The 16,036-nt window shown below is 51.2% G+C and overlaps 2 protein-coding genes across 2 annotated transcripts; both read left to right on the forward strand.

Moving 5' to 3' along the window:
* The first annotated feature begins 3,083 nt into the window (after positions 1-3,083).
* On the forward strand, positions 3,084-13,278 carry cp110 (centriolar coiled-coil protein 110). Its single transcript, XM_067258930.1, has 13 exons — positions 3,084-3,170; positions 3,606-3,759; positions 3,963-4,088; positions 4,345-4,924; positions 5,357-7,576; positions 7,956-8,080; positions 9,605-9,754; positions 10,472-10,588; positions 11,109-11,222; positions 11,304-11,420; positions 12,114-12,196; positions 12,729-12,948; positions 13,068-13,278. Exons 2-12 carry the CDS (start codon positions 3,607-3,609, stop codon positions 12,886-12,888), a joined length of 3,945 nt encoding a protein of 1,314 aa, XP_067115031.1. The 5' UTR covers positions 3,084-3,170; position 3,606; the 3' UTR covers positions 12,889-12,948; positions 13,068-13,278.
* Positions 13,279-13,484: 206 nt separating this feature from the next.
* Positions 13,485-16,036, forward strand: sirt7 (sirtuin 7; the record flags this gene model as incomplete). Its single annotated transcript, XM_067259607.1, is given in 10 exon segments — positions 13,485-13,589; positions 13,749-13,886; positions 14,174-14,278; positions 14,395-14,465; positions 14,756-14,828; positions 14,938-15,036; positions 15,119-15,295; positions 15,297-15,356; positions 15,647-15,727; positions 15,936-16,036. Coding segments are annotated over 10 exon segments (1,010 nt in total), but the record flags the coding sequence as incomplete, so codon positions are not given.

The following is a 16,036-nucleotide window of genomic DNA, read 5'->3' on the forward strand; positions in this document are numbered from 1 at the left end:
GCTTGTTCTAACAGTGTCGTTCCCTGTCCCAGTATGGTTTTTAAACGTTTTCGCTTTTATCGATGTTGATTTAATTTTAGTTTTCCGTATTTGTTTGTTTCTACAGCCCCCATGTTGCTAAGGGGGAGAGCTTCGTACTGAGTGGTGGTGCGTTGTCGTGGTGACTGTTGTGAAGTAAATATACATACTAGGCAAAGCTCCAGGAAAGAGACAGGAATGGAACTCGAGGAATCGTGAAGTTGTCATCGCTGTCGTTGTTGTTTCAAGGTGTTGTCAAACGTAAGACGGTTACATTGTTGACTAGTGACCATGTCAGTAACAGCTTTCCGAAACAGCTAACATATCTAGCTACTAGTCTATCTCCCCATCTGTCTATCCTTTAATCTACACGTTAATCCACAAGTTTTTCTTGTTATCTCACCATCACAAAAGCTTCCATCTACCGTGTCTGGTATCTGTCTTCCAAGTTCCTCTTGGTTTCCAGAGCACTGTACAAATAGTTACAGACAAGAAATGCAAAGCTGGTGTCTGTGTGTGTGTTTGGGTGTGTGTGTGTGTGTGTGAGCAAACCTGCTCAACCCAAAATCCTTCCCTCTTCCCTAGTGGACACAATCCTACACCCTAGCCTTCTACATCCTAGCTTCATACACCCTAGCTTCCTACACCCTAGCCTTCTACATCCTAGCTTCATACACCCTAGCTTCCTACACCCTAGCTTCCTACACACTAGCTTCCTACACCCTAGCTTCCTACACCCTAGCCTCCCACAAACCCGCTCCCTCTTCCTTCCTCGTTTACACCCTCCTCCTTGCCTGCCGCGGGTCACAGACCCTCTTGGCTTCCACACGCCGGATCAGAAGGCACAGCAGGAGGCCGAGTGTGTGTGTGTGTCTCCACACCCTTCTGACGGAGGTCACTTCCCAGCGTCTGGAGACGAGCCAACTCAAACCTCTCTGATGTGCTCATTCAGGTCGAAAAAAGAAGGAGAGAAGTTGAAGGCTGGTAGCTGCTCTTTCAACCCTTCCTGATTGACATTGTAGATTAACAGGCAGGAAGCTGGGAGGGCAACGAACTGGATCAACCAGGACCTTCTCTGAGACGCACGTACGGCAACCCAGTATCTGTTTGTCTAGGAGTGTGAATCATTAACTCCTGATCGTCCTCGCTTGACTAATCAGTGTTGTGGCGATAGTCACACATCCTGAGGTGGGTGGTGAGTCAGAACTTTGCCTACCTGCTCCTGACCAATCACAGACCGGTTTCTGACTCTTGGGGTGACACTGACAAGTTCAGACACAGATACAAAACAAATACCTTCTGTCTCTCTTTCTCTTCCACTCACTCACGCACACACAAAGTAAAATAAGGTTTCTCCCTGTCTCTCACACACAGACATAACATATACCACTCGGTTTCTTTCCAACCCTCACACACACACACACACACACACACACACACAGAGACACGCATGGTGAGAAAGTTATTGACAGCCAAAACCACAAATATGTTTTGGGAGATCTTCCCCACACGCCTGTTTTATCTCATCTTTCAACAAGCCACATCACATGCTGTGTCAAGTGGTGAGCATATGACTAGCCTGCTCTCTGGAGAGGAAGTGTGTGTGTGTGTCTCCAAGGAATACCGAGACTTGCTATCAGTGTTGCAGTAGTGAGTGTATGAATATGGAAATTTTAACTTTTGTGTCCTAGAAACCAGCCATTCTGTCGTCTTGTATGTCAGTGTGTTGGGTGTAATAAATTATTCTATCACAATCCTTTTTATGGGTAAAAATACTCGAAAGTGACTGTCAATTTAATTGTAAGTATTTATTAACGGAATTATTGTACTTTTTGCAATTTGTAGATAGGTAATGATGATGTATTGTTGGTAACTACTTAAATTGTTTTATTTTCTGTCTGGCGCGTCCTTAATTTATTGATGTATATATTGTATGTTTGTTGATAAACAGCATACTTTATTTTGTATATGACCAATAAAACACATTTTAAAAACACACCCCTTCAGGTTACATTTTTATCCAATGACAAACTGGATAAACACATTCTTAAATAAAATGTATTAAATGCTAAATTCACGATCATGACAGCAGCCTTTGGTAGCGAGAAGACACTATTCAGTTGTATTTTTAGGTCAAAGCAAGTTTTCGTCCACCCCATTTTTACAGATAGTTGATGCAGACCAAACCACAGTCCCTACTTCATAACAAGTTTGACCATAGCTTCATCTTTCTTCTTAATTAGTTGACACATGGTTCAGATGATGAAGTGCTTTTGTTCCAGAGCCTCCCGTGTTTCCAAAAGTATGGTCTTGGCGACCTCCCATGTGTTTGATGAATGTGTCGAAATCCTATAAAGGTGATTAGATTGGAAATCTAGGACAAATCCCTCAAGGTAACCACATTAATTTGGTTATTTGGCTGATGTAGGTGACGACCTGGCCTGGTTCTATCTAGATATGACTCTCTCACCATCCATCTACCCCTTTTATTTTACATTACGCTCATCTTCTTATTTTGGCCTAATTAGATATACATTCTTACATTTTACATGCAAAGTAGATACAATAGACAAATGACTGTTGATCTGTGATTAAAGTTAATTTCATTAGGCCTATCATTAAATGCCACTAAATGTAGCTACGTCTTTCTAGTCAAAGAGATTCGCTTAGTAGATCTTATGAAACCATAAAATATTTCTTTGTTTTCCCCCGACAATAGCCGTACACAACTGTAGGTGGCGGTAGCAACATTCTACTAGTAGAAAAAAGAATCCCGGTTGGCTTTAGTAAAACATGAAACGGAATAAAATAAAACGTGTCCTGTTGCTATCACAACCGAGTATCTATCGCCAATTTTGAGTATTTAAAATAAAATAATATACCATGTAAAATGTAGTATTTGTAAAAAAAAAGTACTGGACAGTCATAAAGTACGTTTTAATCGTCATATAAATGTGTTTTATACATAGCTCTTTACTTTTTTGAAAATCCATGACGGGATTTGTGGACGTCACTCGTGGCAATTTCCAAACTGTCACTTTGCTGCTAGAGGCTCTACTAGAGGAGGCGCGTAAAATGTAAACAATCAGTGTGTCTACATATGAGTTTCTTTTGATTTGGATCTATCAACTTTCAGTTATTTTGGAACAAATGTAGGTAAAACATTGTTTTGCGTTGGCTTATAAAAGTTAAAACGCTTGTGTAGCTCTAACGTTATTTCGTGATAGTTTTGCTTAAAGTAAAGATAGTGTTGTAGCTAGTCTTGCTAGCTAGCTGCTAAGCAGGCTACTGTAGTAGTCTAATATCTGGTTTAGGTGGTGGTTCACAAAATGCTACTGCTAGTAGCTCGCTGGCTTGCTTTCCTTTTTCTGTAACAAACGTTACATTATTGTCTAACTGAGCCAGATTAGGTAGCTAAATCAAGGGATTTCCTTCAGTTCCTAAATTGTCAGGTAAATTAAATTAAATGGCAGTGAACCCGCTATGAAATAGCATCGCCCTTGCTCGGTTGTTTCGTAATTAACCAATCCAAAGTGGTTGTTAAATTTGCTGATGAAAATAGCACTCATGGATTTGTTCATTTGCAGAATGGAAGATTATGAAGATTTCGCGCGACGGCGGCTTTTAGAGCTGAGGTTGAAGGGTAGCAACGTCCGTCAACCGTCAAATCAACAGGGACCTGGTTGCCATGATGACCACTCCGTTATCCGCTTCCGTGGCTTACCCATACTGCCACCGTTGGTAAGAATCACATTACATTACAAGGACACATGCATTTCTAATTTCACCAGCCTCGACTGTGAACAAAGTTATGTTATCGCTTGATTCTGCGAGGTAACTTATAGCTATAGCAAAGCAGCCTTTCACCAAGAATAAATGTTATTTTACCCGCAACATTGTATAAAACACATAAACGGAGAAATGTGTCTGTGTGTTTCCTCCAGCTCTCAGCTGAGCAGAGAGGAGAAATGCAGCGGTACAGGGAGGAGGCGTGCAGCGCCCTGGACAAGAGAAACACTCTGCTGGAGACTCGGATGTCCCGAATACAGAATATTCTACACAGCGTCCAGGTAAACTGGTGACCTGGATCTAAAACCATTCAGTCACTTAGGCCTAAATTGTGAATATTTCCCTTACACCCCCACCTCCCCCCTGCCCGTAAGCCCTCCAGCTGCAGAAAATGTATTTTATGTATTTTAGTAGTTCAGCTCTGTTTGCCCTATACTATGTTGCCAGAAAGCCGAAGGCAAATTTAAATTGTATGTAAATTTAACGGACAATAACGTTTTCTTATCTTATCTATTCCTTCACGTTTTGTCACGTCAGCTGAGGAGAGCTCCAACGTTGGAGGAGTTCATTCACGGGGACCCCGGCCTTGCAGCGTATAAAGCCCCCTTCCATGCCTCCAGCACCAGCAGAACACCTCCGTCCCTCAGTGATGACGCCTCAGTGTCGCAGAGTGATGACGCGTTAGAATCCGTCAAGGACTGCCTCTCCTGTTCCCCACAGTCAGGCCTGATGCATGATGGGAAACCGTTTGTGAGTGATCGTCAACTAACCTCCACGGCCTACAGTGCCTTCTCAACCAATCGCCTCACGCATCCCCTTCGCTCCAATCAGATGCCTTCACCGATGACCTCAACTGAGCCTCGCACCCAATCGGGTGACCGGGAAATGAGATCTCAGGATGTGACCTCCGAACCCCTGGCGGACGTGAGCCACCAGACACAGTCCTCGGGTTACGACACGTATGACAACGCGGAACGTTCTGGCTTTGTCTCGACAAGGGCCGAGGAGAGGGAGGGCGTAGCCGGACTGGAGCAGGACACGATATCTCAGGGAGGCTTTTTTCTTCACGACACCACATCCATGATGCCGGATGTGATCGGCCTCCCTCCCCTGGGAGGTAGGGGCCCGGAGGAGAGGTGTGATGAGGAGCCAGGCCTCCCTCCCCTGGGAGGTAGGGGCCCGGAGGAGAGGTGTGATGAGGAGCCAGGCCTCCCTCCCCTGGGAGGTAGGGGCCCGGAGGAGAGGTGTGATGAGGAGCCAGGCCTCCCTCCCCTGGGAGGTAGGGGCCCGGAGGAGATGTGTGATGAGGAGCCAGGCCTCCCTCCCCTGGGAGGTAGGGGCCCGGAGGAGAGGTGTGATGAGGAGCCAGGCCTCCCTCCCCTGGGAGGTAGGGGCCCGGAGGAGAGGTGTGATGAGGAGCCAGGCCTCCCTCCCCTGGGAGGTAGGGGCCCGGAGGAGAAGTGTGATGAGGAGCCAGGCCTCCCTCCCCTGGGAGGTAGGGGCCCGGAGGAGAGGTGTGATGAGGAGCCAGGCCTCCCTCCCCTGGGAGGTAGGGGCCCGGAGGAGAAGTGTGATGAGGAGCCAGACACTCGCGATGGTTGCCTGCACGGAGATTCGGTGGAGGAAGCGCGCAGCGATTTGTCGCGGCTTGATGACGTCACAGGAAGCCGTGCGAGTGGTGGGCCGGCGATGCCGTCTCCCTCCTGCGTCGACCAGGAAGTGTCTCCTCCAATGGGAAACCTCGGAGAGAGCCACCCAGGAAGTATTTGTGAGTTCTTGGAGATATCCACCCAATCAAAACAGGGCCAGAACATGGACGCCCGAGCTCAAGGACAGGGGACCCCAACGAGTCCTGAAGGACATGCAGCATGCAAAGGGACATCCGTCCACCCTCAGAGACCAAACCCAGACCCAGCTGAGCCCCTGAACCGGCCTAAGGGTCAGGACGAAGAACCGGGGCGGGGGCAGGAGGAGGAGAACACGGAGCTAGAACCTCAGGGGGGTCCGTACCGCCTGAGCCTCCAGACCCTGCTCAAGAAGTCTCAGGAACACCGGCGTCGCCAACGGCAACTGAGGAACCAAGCCAAGGCCATGAGAACGCGGGATGGGGGGGAGGAGCAGGGGAGGAGGAGAGGAGAAGAGGAGCGGGGGGGGGAGGAGCAGGGGTTCTCGGATAAAGAGAACGATGAGTTCCCCAAGACGGGGAGAACGTTGGAGGGCAGGAGAACGCGGGAGAGGAGGAGGGAACCGGCCATGGGAACGTTCCGGAAGGAAGCCTGGGGTCCGGGAGAAGAGGCGAAGGAGAAGTCCCGGTATCTGGGCAGAGAGGAGAGCGCTGGGAGAGACTCTGGAAAGAAACGTTGGGACGGAGAGAGAGACAGAGAAGGAGGTAGTCAGACTGAGGCGTTGACCTCTGAGGATGTTCATCTGGACCTCTCACCAGAGGTCATGCCCCAGTCGCGCCTCACAGACCTCCTCCCTCTGGCACAGTATGCCACCTCCACAGCCCTGGAGGCCCCAGTCCAGACCAGGGGCCCGGGTACAGCCAGTGGCCCAGATCGGCCTCCCTCCCTGCGGATTGGGAAGTTCCACATCGTCCCTACCCCTCAATTCTGCATGAGCCCCGTTCGCTGCAAGAGCAAAGGCAATGAGATGCCTGGAAGGGATTGTAGGGGTGTGACCTCCATGGGAAACCTCCAGGTAAATGCACCTCTCGACGTTGAGGATCTCCAGGACCCTGCTGGCCCTTCTGTTTCCCCCACAGCGCCCCCGGTGACGGGAGGTGGTATCGCAGGAGTGCCCGTTTCCACTAGCTCAGAACAGGGAGAGCAGATAGCTCTGCTGGAGCTGAACCTGTCCAGCCTGAAGGCTCTGATCTCGGACCTGGAGAACACACTCACAGAGCCTCCAGAGAACCACACACACACCGGAGATGGACACACACACACAGCAGAGCACCACACACACACAGCAGCCCGGGACCTACAGGCGGTTGGGCGCCTCGCACGCCCCGGCCCGGCGGACGATGGCGAGCTTGACGTCGACCACAAACGCAGCCACGGCGACCGCTCGCTGGACGCTGTGGTCGAGGGAACCGACCTAGCCCACCACGTTCATGTGGACGTCTCCAGACTGTTCCTGCAGGATGAGGAGGGCTGGACCGGGGATCTACGGGAGACAGGAGGAGGGAGGGAAGGAGGAGGAGAGAGGGAAGGAGGAGGAGGTGGAGCACTGACCTTAAGCTCAGCTGGTGGTCTTCCCTGTCGAGTCCAGTGGTCAGACCTCGTAGCGAAGGCTGAGGAAGTTAGCATCGTCAGCTACAGGAAACAGGAAGTCAGCCAGACACAGAAGCCTGTGACACGTTGCGTCACCTCGCTGGCCCAGAAGATGCGTGTGCTCGACGTTTTCCGGAAGGTTCCGCCGGAAACGAATGTTCCATACAAGACCTCCATCCTCGCCGACACCAGCAACCATCGGCCGGATCGACATGACCACGACTCCTCCCACTTCCTGTCACTCAACCGATCGTACGACGTGGACATGCCCTCGGGGCTGTGGGACCACGAGGCGTCCGGGTCGGAGTTGAAAGGTCACAACCTCCAGGTGAAGCAGTTGACTCCGGAGAACTGGGAGGGAGGGGGGCAGGGAGGGGCGTCCAGGGCCAAACGTCGACTCCTCATGCAGGCCACGGAGGAGAACGAGGGAGGAAGAGGAGGAGGAAGAGGAGCAGGAGGAGGGATGGACAGGCCTCTCTCCAGCACCCCTAAAGGTAGGCCCTAGTATCCAGAGACAGCCCTAAAGGTAGTTTGCTGGTTCCTTCATCTCCATTCCTCTTTTCTCAGGGCCTCCTCAACTCAGGCTCTCAGTGTATGGTTGTCATGTCAGCCTGTCTTCAGACAGTAACATCCCTCACACCATCTCTAGGTTCAGGTTGTCATGTCAACCTGTCTTCAGACCGTAACATCTCTCACACCCTCTCTAGGTTCAGGGTCAAGTTAGATGACTAACATGGAGGAACATCAGGATGCCTTGTATGACACTCAGATAGGCTACTTGTTGAACTTTTTGTTGATCTGGTACTCGGTCCAGTGTATCTGATTTTCTTGGTCTCCATCTTTACTTCCGTCTTTCTAACGCTGTTCCTCCAGGTTCGATGTGGAGGTCCGGAGGGGTGTGTGTAGAGCTGGCACAGCAGAAGCTGAAGCACACACACGCTGCCCAGGTCAGAGTCCTGCAGGAGGAACAGAAACAGCAGCAGCTGGAGCTACTGCAGGTACGGACACACACTCACAGAGCAGAGGAGAGGTGTGTGTGTGTGTGTGGTACGAGAGGGGTGTGTGGTGCGAGAGGGGTGTGTGAGCGGTGTGTGTGTGTGGTGCGAGAGGGGTGTGTGTGTGTGGTAGGAGAGGGGTGTGTGTGTGTGTGTGTGTGTGGTACGAGAGGGGTGTGTGGTGCGAGAGGGGTGTGTGTGTGGTACGAGAGGGGTGTGTGGTACGAGAGGGGTGTGTGGTACGAGAGGGGTGTGTGGTGCGAGAGGGGTGTGTGGTGCGAGAGGGGTGTGTGAGCGGTGTGTGTGTGTGGTACGAGAGGGGTGTGTGGTGCGAGAGGGGTGTGTGGTACGAGAGGGGTGTGTGTTCAGGGTACCTTCAGCCTCGCCTGTTAGAGAGTCCTGCCTGTTTCATGGCATGCCCAAGAGGTGTGTGTCTTACACTCAAGGACATCTGCTGTGTTTTGGCACCCATTCCTCATTCGCCTTCCTTACCCTTGTGTGTGTGTGTGTGTGTGTGTGAGAGAGAGAGAGAGTGTGTGTGTGTGTGTGTGTGTGTGTGGAGGGATCTGGGCAGTGTCCTTGCCCTATTAATTACAGCGGCCGTCTTACTTTAATTTATTCACCTATAATAAGGATATAATTAACATAAGCTGTTTAATAATAAGACCCTCGTCGTCCGCTTGTATTTTTCTCTCCTTTTCTTCCCTCTCCCTCCATCATCGGTGATTTGCTGAGGGGGGAGGAGAGAGTGGGGATGAGGGGAAAGGGGGGATTGACACAAAAAAGATGATTTGTTTAATTCATGAGTCCGTGGTTAAGTGCCTGATCACCCCATGGAGAGCCCTCCTTGCTAATTGTTCTCTCTCTTTCTCATGCCTTTCTCTTTTCTTCTCTTCCTCTTTTTCTCATCCATTTTTCATCTTCATTGTCCTTATCCCTCCTCCCTCTCCGCCCCCTCGCCCTCTCCCCACCCTCGCCCCTCGCCCCATCCCTCTCCGCCCCCCCTCCCTCTCCCCACCCTCGCCCCTCGCCCCATCCCTCTCCGCCCCCCCTCCCTCTCCGCCCCCCCTCCCTCTCCCCTCCCTCGCCCCCTCCCTCTCTCCTGGTGTTTTCCCTCCTGCCTCACTTGCTGTCCTTTCCAAACATTGTTTTTCCTCTCCCCGTTTCCCCTGCCTTCCTCTTCCTCTCTGCCCCGCCCTCCCTCTCATCTCCTTCTCTCCCCGCCCCCCCCCCTCCCTCCCTCTCATCTCCTTCTCTCCCCCCCCCTCCCTCTCATCTCCTTCTCCCCCCCCCCCCGCCCGCCCGCCCTCCCTCTCATCTCCTTCTCTCCCCCCCCCCTCCCTCTCATCTCCTTCTCTCCCCCCCCGCCCTCCCTCTCATCTCCTTCTCTCTCCCCCCCCTCCCTCTCATCTCCTTCTCCACCCCCCCTCTCTCTCATCTCCTTCTCCCCCCGCCCCCCCCCGCCCTCCCTCTCATCTCCTTCTCTCCTCCCTCTCATCTCCTTCTCCCCCCCCCCCCCCCCTCCAGACCCTGGCAGTCCGTTACCGTCTCCTCCAGAGTGTGTCCTTCCCATGTCCAGCACCCAGCTCACGTCTCCTGGATGTCCCCACCGCCCTCCTCCCCCCGTCTCCCCCCTCCTCCCCCCTCCCAGACTCCCCCCCCGCCTCCCCCTCCCAGGTAGGAAGCAAACCCTCCTTTATAACCACAACCTTAGTCAACCACAGATACCCCAGAGATAGACACTACTCCATGACAGGCATGCTACGCCAACATAAGCTCTTTACAATATGGCCAGTAATGCCTGATAAAGTTACACTTTCATACATTGAAACCTGGTGTTTTTTGTTGTATGAAACATTTTGCAAACCGTGACACCAGTGGTGTCATATATATCCAAACCAGGAAACAGTTGTGAACAGTTCCACCAGGTTGAGTGTTTCCTGTGTGTGTCCTTGAGGTGAGTGAGGAGGGAAGGTTGTCTCTGGGCTGGGCGTGGAAGCAGGGCGCTGATCAGCCCAGCCACTACGGAGCTACAGCCACCAGCTACACCTTGAGAATCTGCCTGAGGAAATTAATTGGATGTCATTGACTGGAATTGGTATTCATCTCTCTCTCTCTCTCTCTCTCTCTCTGTCTCTCTGTCTTTCTTCCTTCTCTATATATCTCTCTCCTCTCTTTCTGTCTGTCTTCCTTTCTCCCCTTCTTTTTCTCTCTCCCCCCCCTCTCTCTGACTCCCCATCTCCTCTCTTTCTCTCTCCCTCCCCTCTCTCCCTCTCCCCCTCTCTGCCCCCCCCCCTCTCTGTCCCCCCCTCTCTCTGTCCCCTCCCCTCTCTCTGTCCCCTCTCTCTCTCTCCCTCCCCCCCTCTCTCCCTCCCCCCCTCCCTCTCCCCCCAGTCCCCCAGTGCTCTCCCTGTGTGCTTGCGCCCACTGCTGGCGGCGCTGGTGAAGGGCTACCTGACCAGGAGGCTGCTGAAGACAGAGAGGGTGGGACAGCTGCTGCGCACCATCAAGGTGACTCACACACACACACTCAGAACACACACGTACACGCACACACACTCGGAACACACACGTACACATTCAGAACACACACACACACTCAGAACACATGCATAGACACACACACACCAGTACACACGCACACACACACACACACTCTCAGAACACACACATAGACACATAGACACACTCACACACAAGTCCACATTTGACAAATGCATGGTTACAAAACCTTGTGCTTGTGCGCCTGTGTGGTGTATGTATGGTGTGTGTGTGTGTGTGTGTTTATGGTGTGTGTGTTTATGGTGTGTGTGTGTTTATGGTGTGTGTGTGTCTGTGTATGTATGGTGTGTGTGTGTGTTTATGGTGTGTGTGTGTGTATGTATGGTGTGTGTGTGTGTTTATGGTGTGTGTGTGTGTATGTATGGTGTGTGTGTTTATGGTGTGTGTGTGTGTGTGTATGTATGGTGTGTGTGTGTATGTATGGTGTGTGTGTGTGTTTATGGTGTGTGTGTGTGCGTGAACCCCTCAGGACACACAGCGGTTCCTGCAGGCCTTCCGTCCCCCCCACACCCCCCAGACTCCAGGCAGAGGAGAGTTCAGCAGCAGACAGGACCTGCTGCTACAGGAGAGGGTCTCCCTGCAGGTAGACACACACACACACACACCATATACACACACCACACACACAGACACCTGTGTAACCGTGCCCCCTGCTGTGCCCCAGCTGCGCTCGGCGCTGTACGAGGTGCACGACGTGTTCTTCAGGCTCCGCCCCCAGGACAGGATGCAGATCATCAGCTGGGACCGACAGCTGGACAACCACAGGAAGCAGCGACAGCAGGTCACCTGGACACCTGAACACAACACCTGTACAACACTCACACGACCAGAACACAACACCTGTACAACACTCACACGACCAGAACACAACACCTGTACAACACTCACACGACCTGAACACAACACCTGTACAACACTCACACGACCAGAACACACCTCATTCTAATGAATGGTCGTTATGAAGCTCAACAGAAGCCTGGTAACAACCCATTCATTGGAATCAGGTGTGTTGGAAGAGGGAATCATCTGGAACATGCAGGACAGGGGGTCCCTGAGAACCAGGCTTGAGAACCAGAGTTACAAGTTCCGGAACATTCAGAACCCTTCAAACATTCTGGAGTCCTACTGAGAATTCTGAATCCACCTCCCTATCTCCCCTACATGTAGTACCACACATGTCCCATAGGGGGCACCAGCACCACACATTCCAGAATGGTCGAAGACAATGAAGGGAATAGATTTTTCCCTTCTTTGTCTTCTCCTGGCTCGGTTGAAAGTGTGTGTGGGTGGAATGTGAGGTATCGATCGAGTCTGTGTTGTTTCAGGAGCGTTCTGTTCTGTCAACACGGGGTCGTGTCTGTGCATCTCCCAGCTGTGTAGACTGAGCGTTTTTTCCTCTGGAGTTATGAGATTGAAACTGAGATGTGTGTGTTTATCTAAGTAACTCTGTGTGTGTGTCTGTGTGTGTGCGCAGGCTGGGTACACAGGACAGTCCAGGAGGAGTAGCTCTCTGTCTGCTGCCACCCAGAAGGCTTTGGAGAGGAAGAGGGGTGTGATGTGAGTAACACACACACACACACAGACACACACATACAGACACAAGTGACAGATTGTGTACTGGGAGTGTAGCTTTGAGACCTGTGCTCAAACCAATCACAACTACATAATAATTCAGACATTAAGAAGATAGAAGCTTGTCTTTAATTAATCGTTATTCCTTCATATCCAACCATCCTCTCTCTCTCACACTCCACCCTCTCCTTTATCCCTCATTCCTTCTCCCCCTTTCTATTCTCCTCTTTTCTATTTCTTTTTTCTCTCCGTTTCTCCATCTCTTCCTCCCTCAACTCCTCCCCCCTGCCTCCCTCTCCTCCCTCCCTCTCCTCCTTCCTCCTCCCTCCCTCTCCTTCCTCTTGCCTCCCTCTCCTCCTCCCTCCCTTCCTCTGGCCTCCCTCTCCTCCTCCCTCCCTCTCCTTCCTCTTGCCTCCCTCTCCTCCTCCCTCCCTCTCCTTCCTCCTGCCTCCCTCTCTCTCCTTCCTCTTGCCTTCCTCTCCTCCCTCTCCTCCCTTCTGCCTCCCTCCTCCATCAGGATACAAAAGAAGACAGCAGAGAGACAGAAGGGGGTCAAAGTTCAACCAGGGGTCAAGGTCACATCAGGGGTTGTGGAGTCTCTCAGACCGGCACGCGGGCAGTTCAAACCAAACCATCGCAGAGTCCCCAAGACTACTCCCTCCAGGAGACCCCGTTAACCATCCCCGTTAACCACCGAGAAAATACGATTTCTGTCTCTGTTTCTGGATGACTAAGTGATTAGTATTACCTGCCTATGTTAGTCTCACCAACAGATTGATGTGGCTGTTTTGTTCCAGACAATCATTTATTCTGGTAATATTTAGTTTGTTGCACCTGGTGTTAGTTTATTTCATTTATTAATAGTTTAATTTGTAATAGTTTTATTTAATTGTTTTACTGTTCCTGCATTATTTCTTTTTCATACCGCTGTGTGTTTGTGGTTTAGCCAAAGCGGTGAAAACCAAGATGTTCGAAGCTGCGTTCTGACAAACTGTCTCTTTAAAGTGTTCAGAGTTACCGTACTTGGTATTTATTTGTTTACGTTTCATAATAAATATATATTTTTTTAACCAAAAACGTCTAAATCGTGTGTGTGTGAACGGATTCCACTGCATAGTACAACATTTCGACAGTGCACTTCCATACCCACAGAGGACACTGTGATAACAAACTACGGCTTTAATCCTCCATAACATCCACATCCGTCTGTCGCTGTCGTTGGTTGTTACCGTCAATATGCTTTTGTTTTGAATACATTCCCCCAGCTGATTGAATGGAAGCTACCGGGGACACCGGCGTTTCTTCCCGGTCCGAGCGCAAAGCTCAGGAAAAGGCGAAAATCTTGCAAAGGGAGCAACAGAGAGAAACGTTCAAAATGGTGAGACGAGTGACGGGGTTTGGTTGTTTTTTTTGGACGTTTGGGTGTTTGTTAACGCCGTTAGCCTACGCCTGCTAATGCTTGGCAGTCAGCTAGGGAGGCTGTTCGTAAACCATGCTGAGCAGTCATTGTACCGATTCTACCCTCGTTTCTATCCAGGTGGCCAAGATTCTGAAGAAGTCAGAGAGCGAGCGGACCACGGAGGAGGCGGCCGTGTTGCTGCGGCACGGGGACACGGTGGACGAGCTCTCCAAACGGACGGTCCGCAATAACGTCGTCAAGCGAAAACGTGAAGAGGTCTGTGGTCCACCAAGTTACCCACTTTTTGATAACTAGCCAGCTACTGTACCTGACGTGCTCCGGGATCAAACGTATTTTTCTTTGACCTATTTAAGTTGCCTGTTCTCCTCTGTAATGATTTGTAGGCATATTATGTTAGAAAACATTGTCACTACCATCCATTGAGACAGAACGAGAAAGAACTGAGGAAAGTCAAGGACAGGATGCCAGTTTGTACCGTTGGAAATCCGCCATCCGTTTGATCAAATATCGTAATGTTAACGGTTATATTTGTGTTCTCGCAGGTATACGACGATGCCGAACAGTTAAAGAGTAAAGTTCACCAGCTTGCCGAGGCAGTTAGACAGGCCAGACACTTAGTGATCTACACCGGAGCCGGTATCAGTACGGTAAGCACCCGCTCACTCTTCTCCCATGCTAGGAGCCTGTTCTCTGCATTTTCTTCTGTAGACTCAAACTTCTACCCCGGTCACCGGTGCTGAATGATATTATGTTGCTGTTGCAGGCTGCATCCATCCCTGACTACAGAGGGCCCAATGGGGTGTGGACTCAGCTGCAGAAGGGGAGGGCCATCAGGTAGGTGACCAATGAGATGCAAGATCCAGGGACACTAGTTTGACTTGCGGTGGGTAGGTTTGAAAACGAGGAACTGATAGCTGGCTCTGTTTTTCTCCTCAATCTCTCTGCTATTCACCTTCCTCCTTCTCCTCCCCCTCCTTCCCCCTTCTCCTCCTCCCCCTCCCTCCTTCTCCCTCTCCTCCCCCTTCTCCTCCTCCCCCTCCCTCTCCTCCCCCTTCTCCTCTTCCCCCTCCCTCTCCTCCCCCTTCTCCTCCTCCCCCTCCCTCCCCTCTCCTCTCCCCCATCAGTGCATCTGACCTGAGTGATGCTGAGCCTACCCTCACACACATGTCCATCAGGATGCTGCACAAGGAGAAGCTGGTGAGAGAGTGTGTGTGTGTGTTTATATATATATATGTGTGTGTATATATATATGTGTGTATATGTATATATATGTAAATATATTATGTGTGTGTGTGTGTGTGTGCAGGTGCAGCATGTGGTGTCTCAGAACTGTGACGGTCTGCACCTGCGTAGCGGCCTTCCCAGACACGCTCTCTCTGAGCTTCACGGAAACATGTTCATCGAGGTTAGACACACACACACACTCTGTCTTTCCCTCTCTCTCTCTTACTTACACATACAAACACACTGTCTCTCGCCCACCAAAGGTGTGTACCCGCTGCTCCCCGGAAGGAGAATATGTGCGCTTGTTTGACGTGACGGAGCGCACCTCCCTGCACCGCCACGGGACGGGGCGCCACTGCCCCCGCTGCGGGACGGAGCTCAGGGACACCATCGTCCACTTCGGGGAGCGCGGCACCCTGGAGCAGCCGCTCAACTGGAGGGGGGGCGGCGGAGGCAGCCGGGGCCACAGACACCATCGTCTGTCTGGGCTCCAGCCTCAAGGTACAGGTGGGTGGGGTGGGGTACGAGGGGTGGGTGATGGAGGGTGGAGCTGTTGGTCATAGCGGATGGGATGGGTGCAGCTTAGTGGTTAGAGCATTTACGTGCACATCATGAAGTCACAGGTTCAAATCCCCGCCGTACGTCGCTTTGGATAGAAAACTATAAGACGTTATTGTTGGAATATATGGAACGGCGTGAGATTGAAATGGACTGTTTAGAATGGAATGGAGAGGGGTGGTTTCAACACTGATCTGAAGGGTGGCTGTGTGTTCCTCGGTTCTGCGGTCCAGGTTCTAAAGAAGTACTCCTGTCTGTGGAACATGAACCGGCCGCCATGCAGGAGACCCAAACTCTACATCGTTAACCTCCAGGTACCGCTACAAACCGTCAGCCATTCATCCATGCATTTACTCTCATTCAGTTATCAATTACTTATTTGTTTACCATTTCTGATATCTTCTGTTTACATTGTTAGCGTTGTTGCATGATGTGTGTGTGTGTGAGAGTGTTGGTCAGTGTGATTCACTTCCTTGTGTGACTGACTTCCTCTTCCTGGGTCACTTTCTCGTTTACTTCCAGTGGACGCCTAAAGATGACCTCGCCACCCTGAAGATTCATGGGAAGTGTGATGATGTCATGCGCCTGCTGATGGAAGACCTGGACATCCAGATTCCCTCATA

The sequence above is a fragment of the Osmerus mordax genome, chromosome 21, assembly GCF_038355195.1.
Source record: "Osmerus mordax isolate fOsmMor3 chromosome 21, fOsmMor3.pri, whole genome shotgun sequence".
Taxonomy (NCBI): Eukaryota; Metazoa; Chordata; class Actinopteri; order Osmeriformes; family Osmeridae; genus Osmerus; species Osmerus mordax.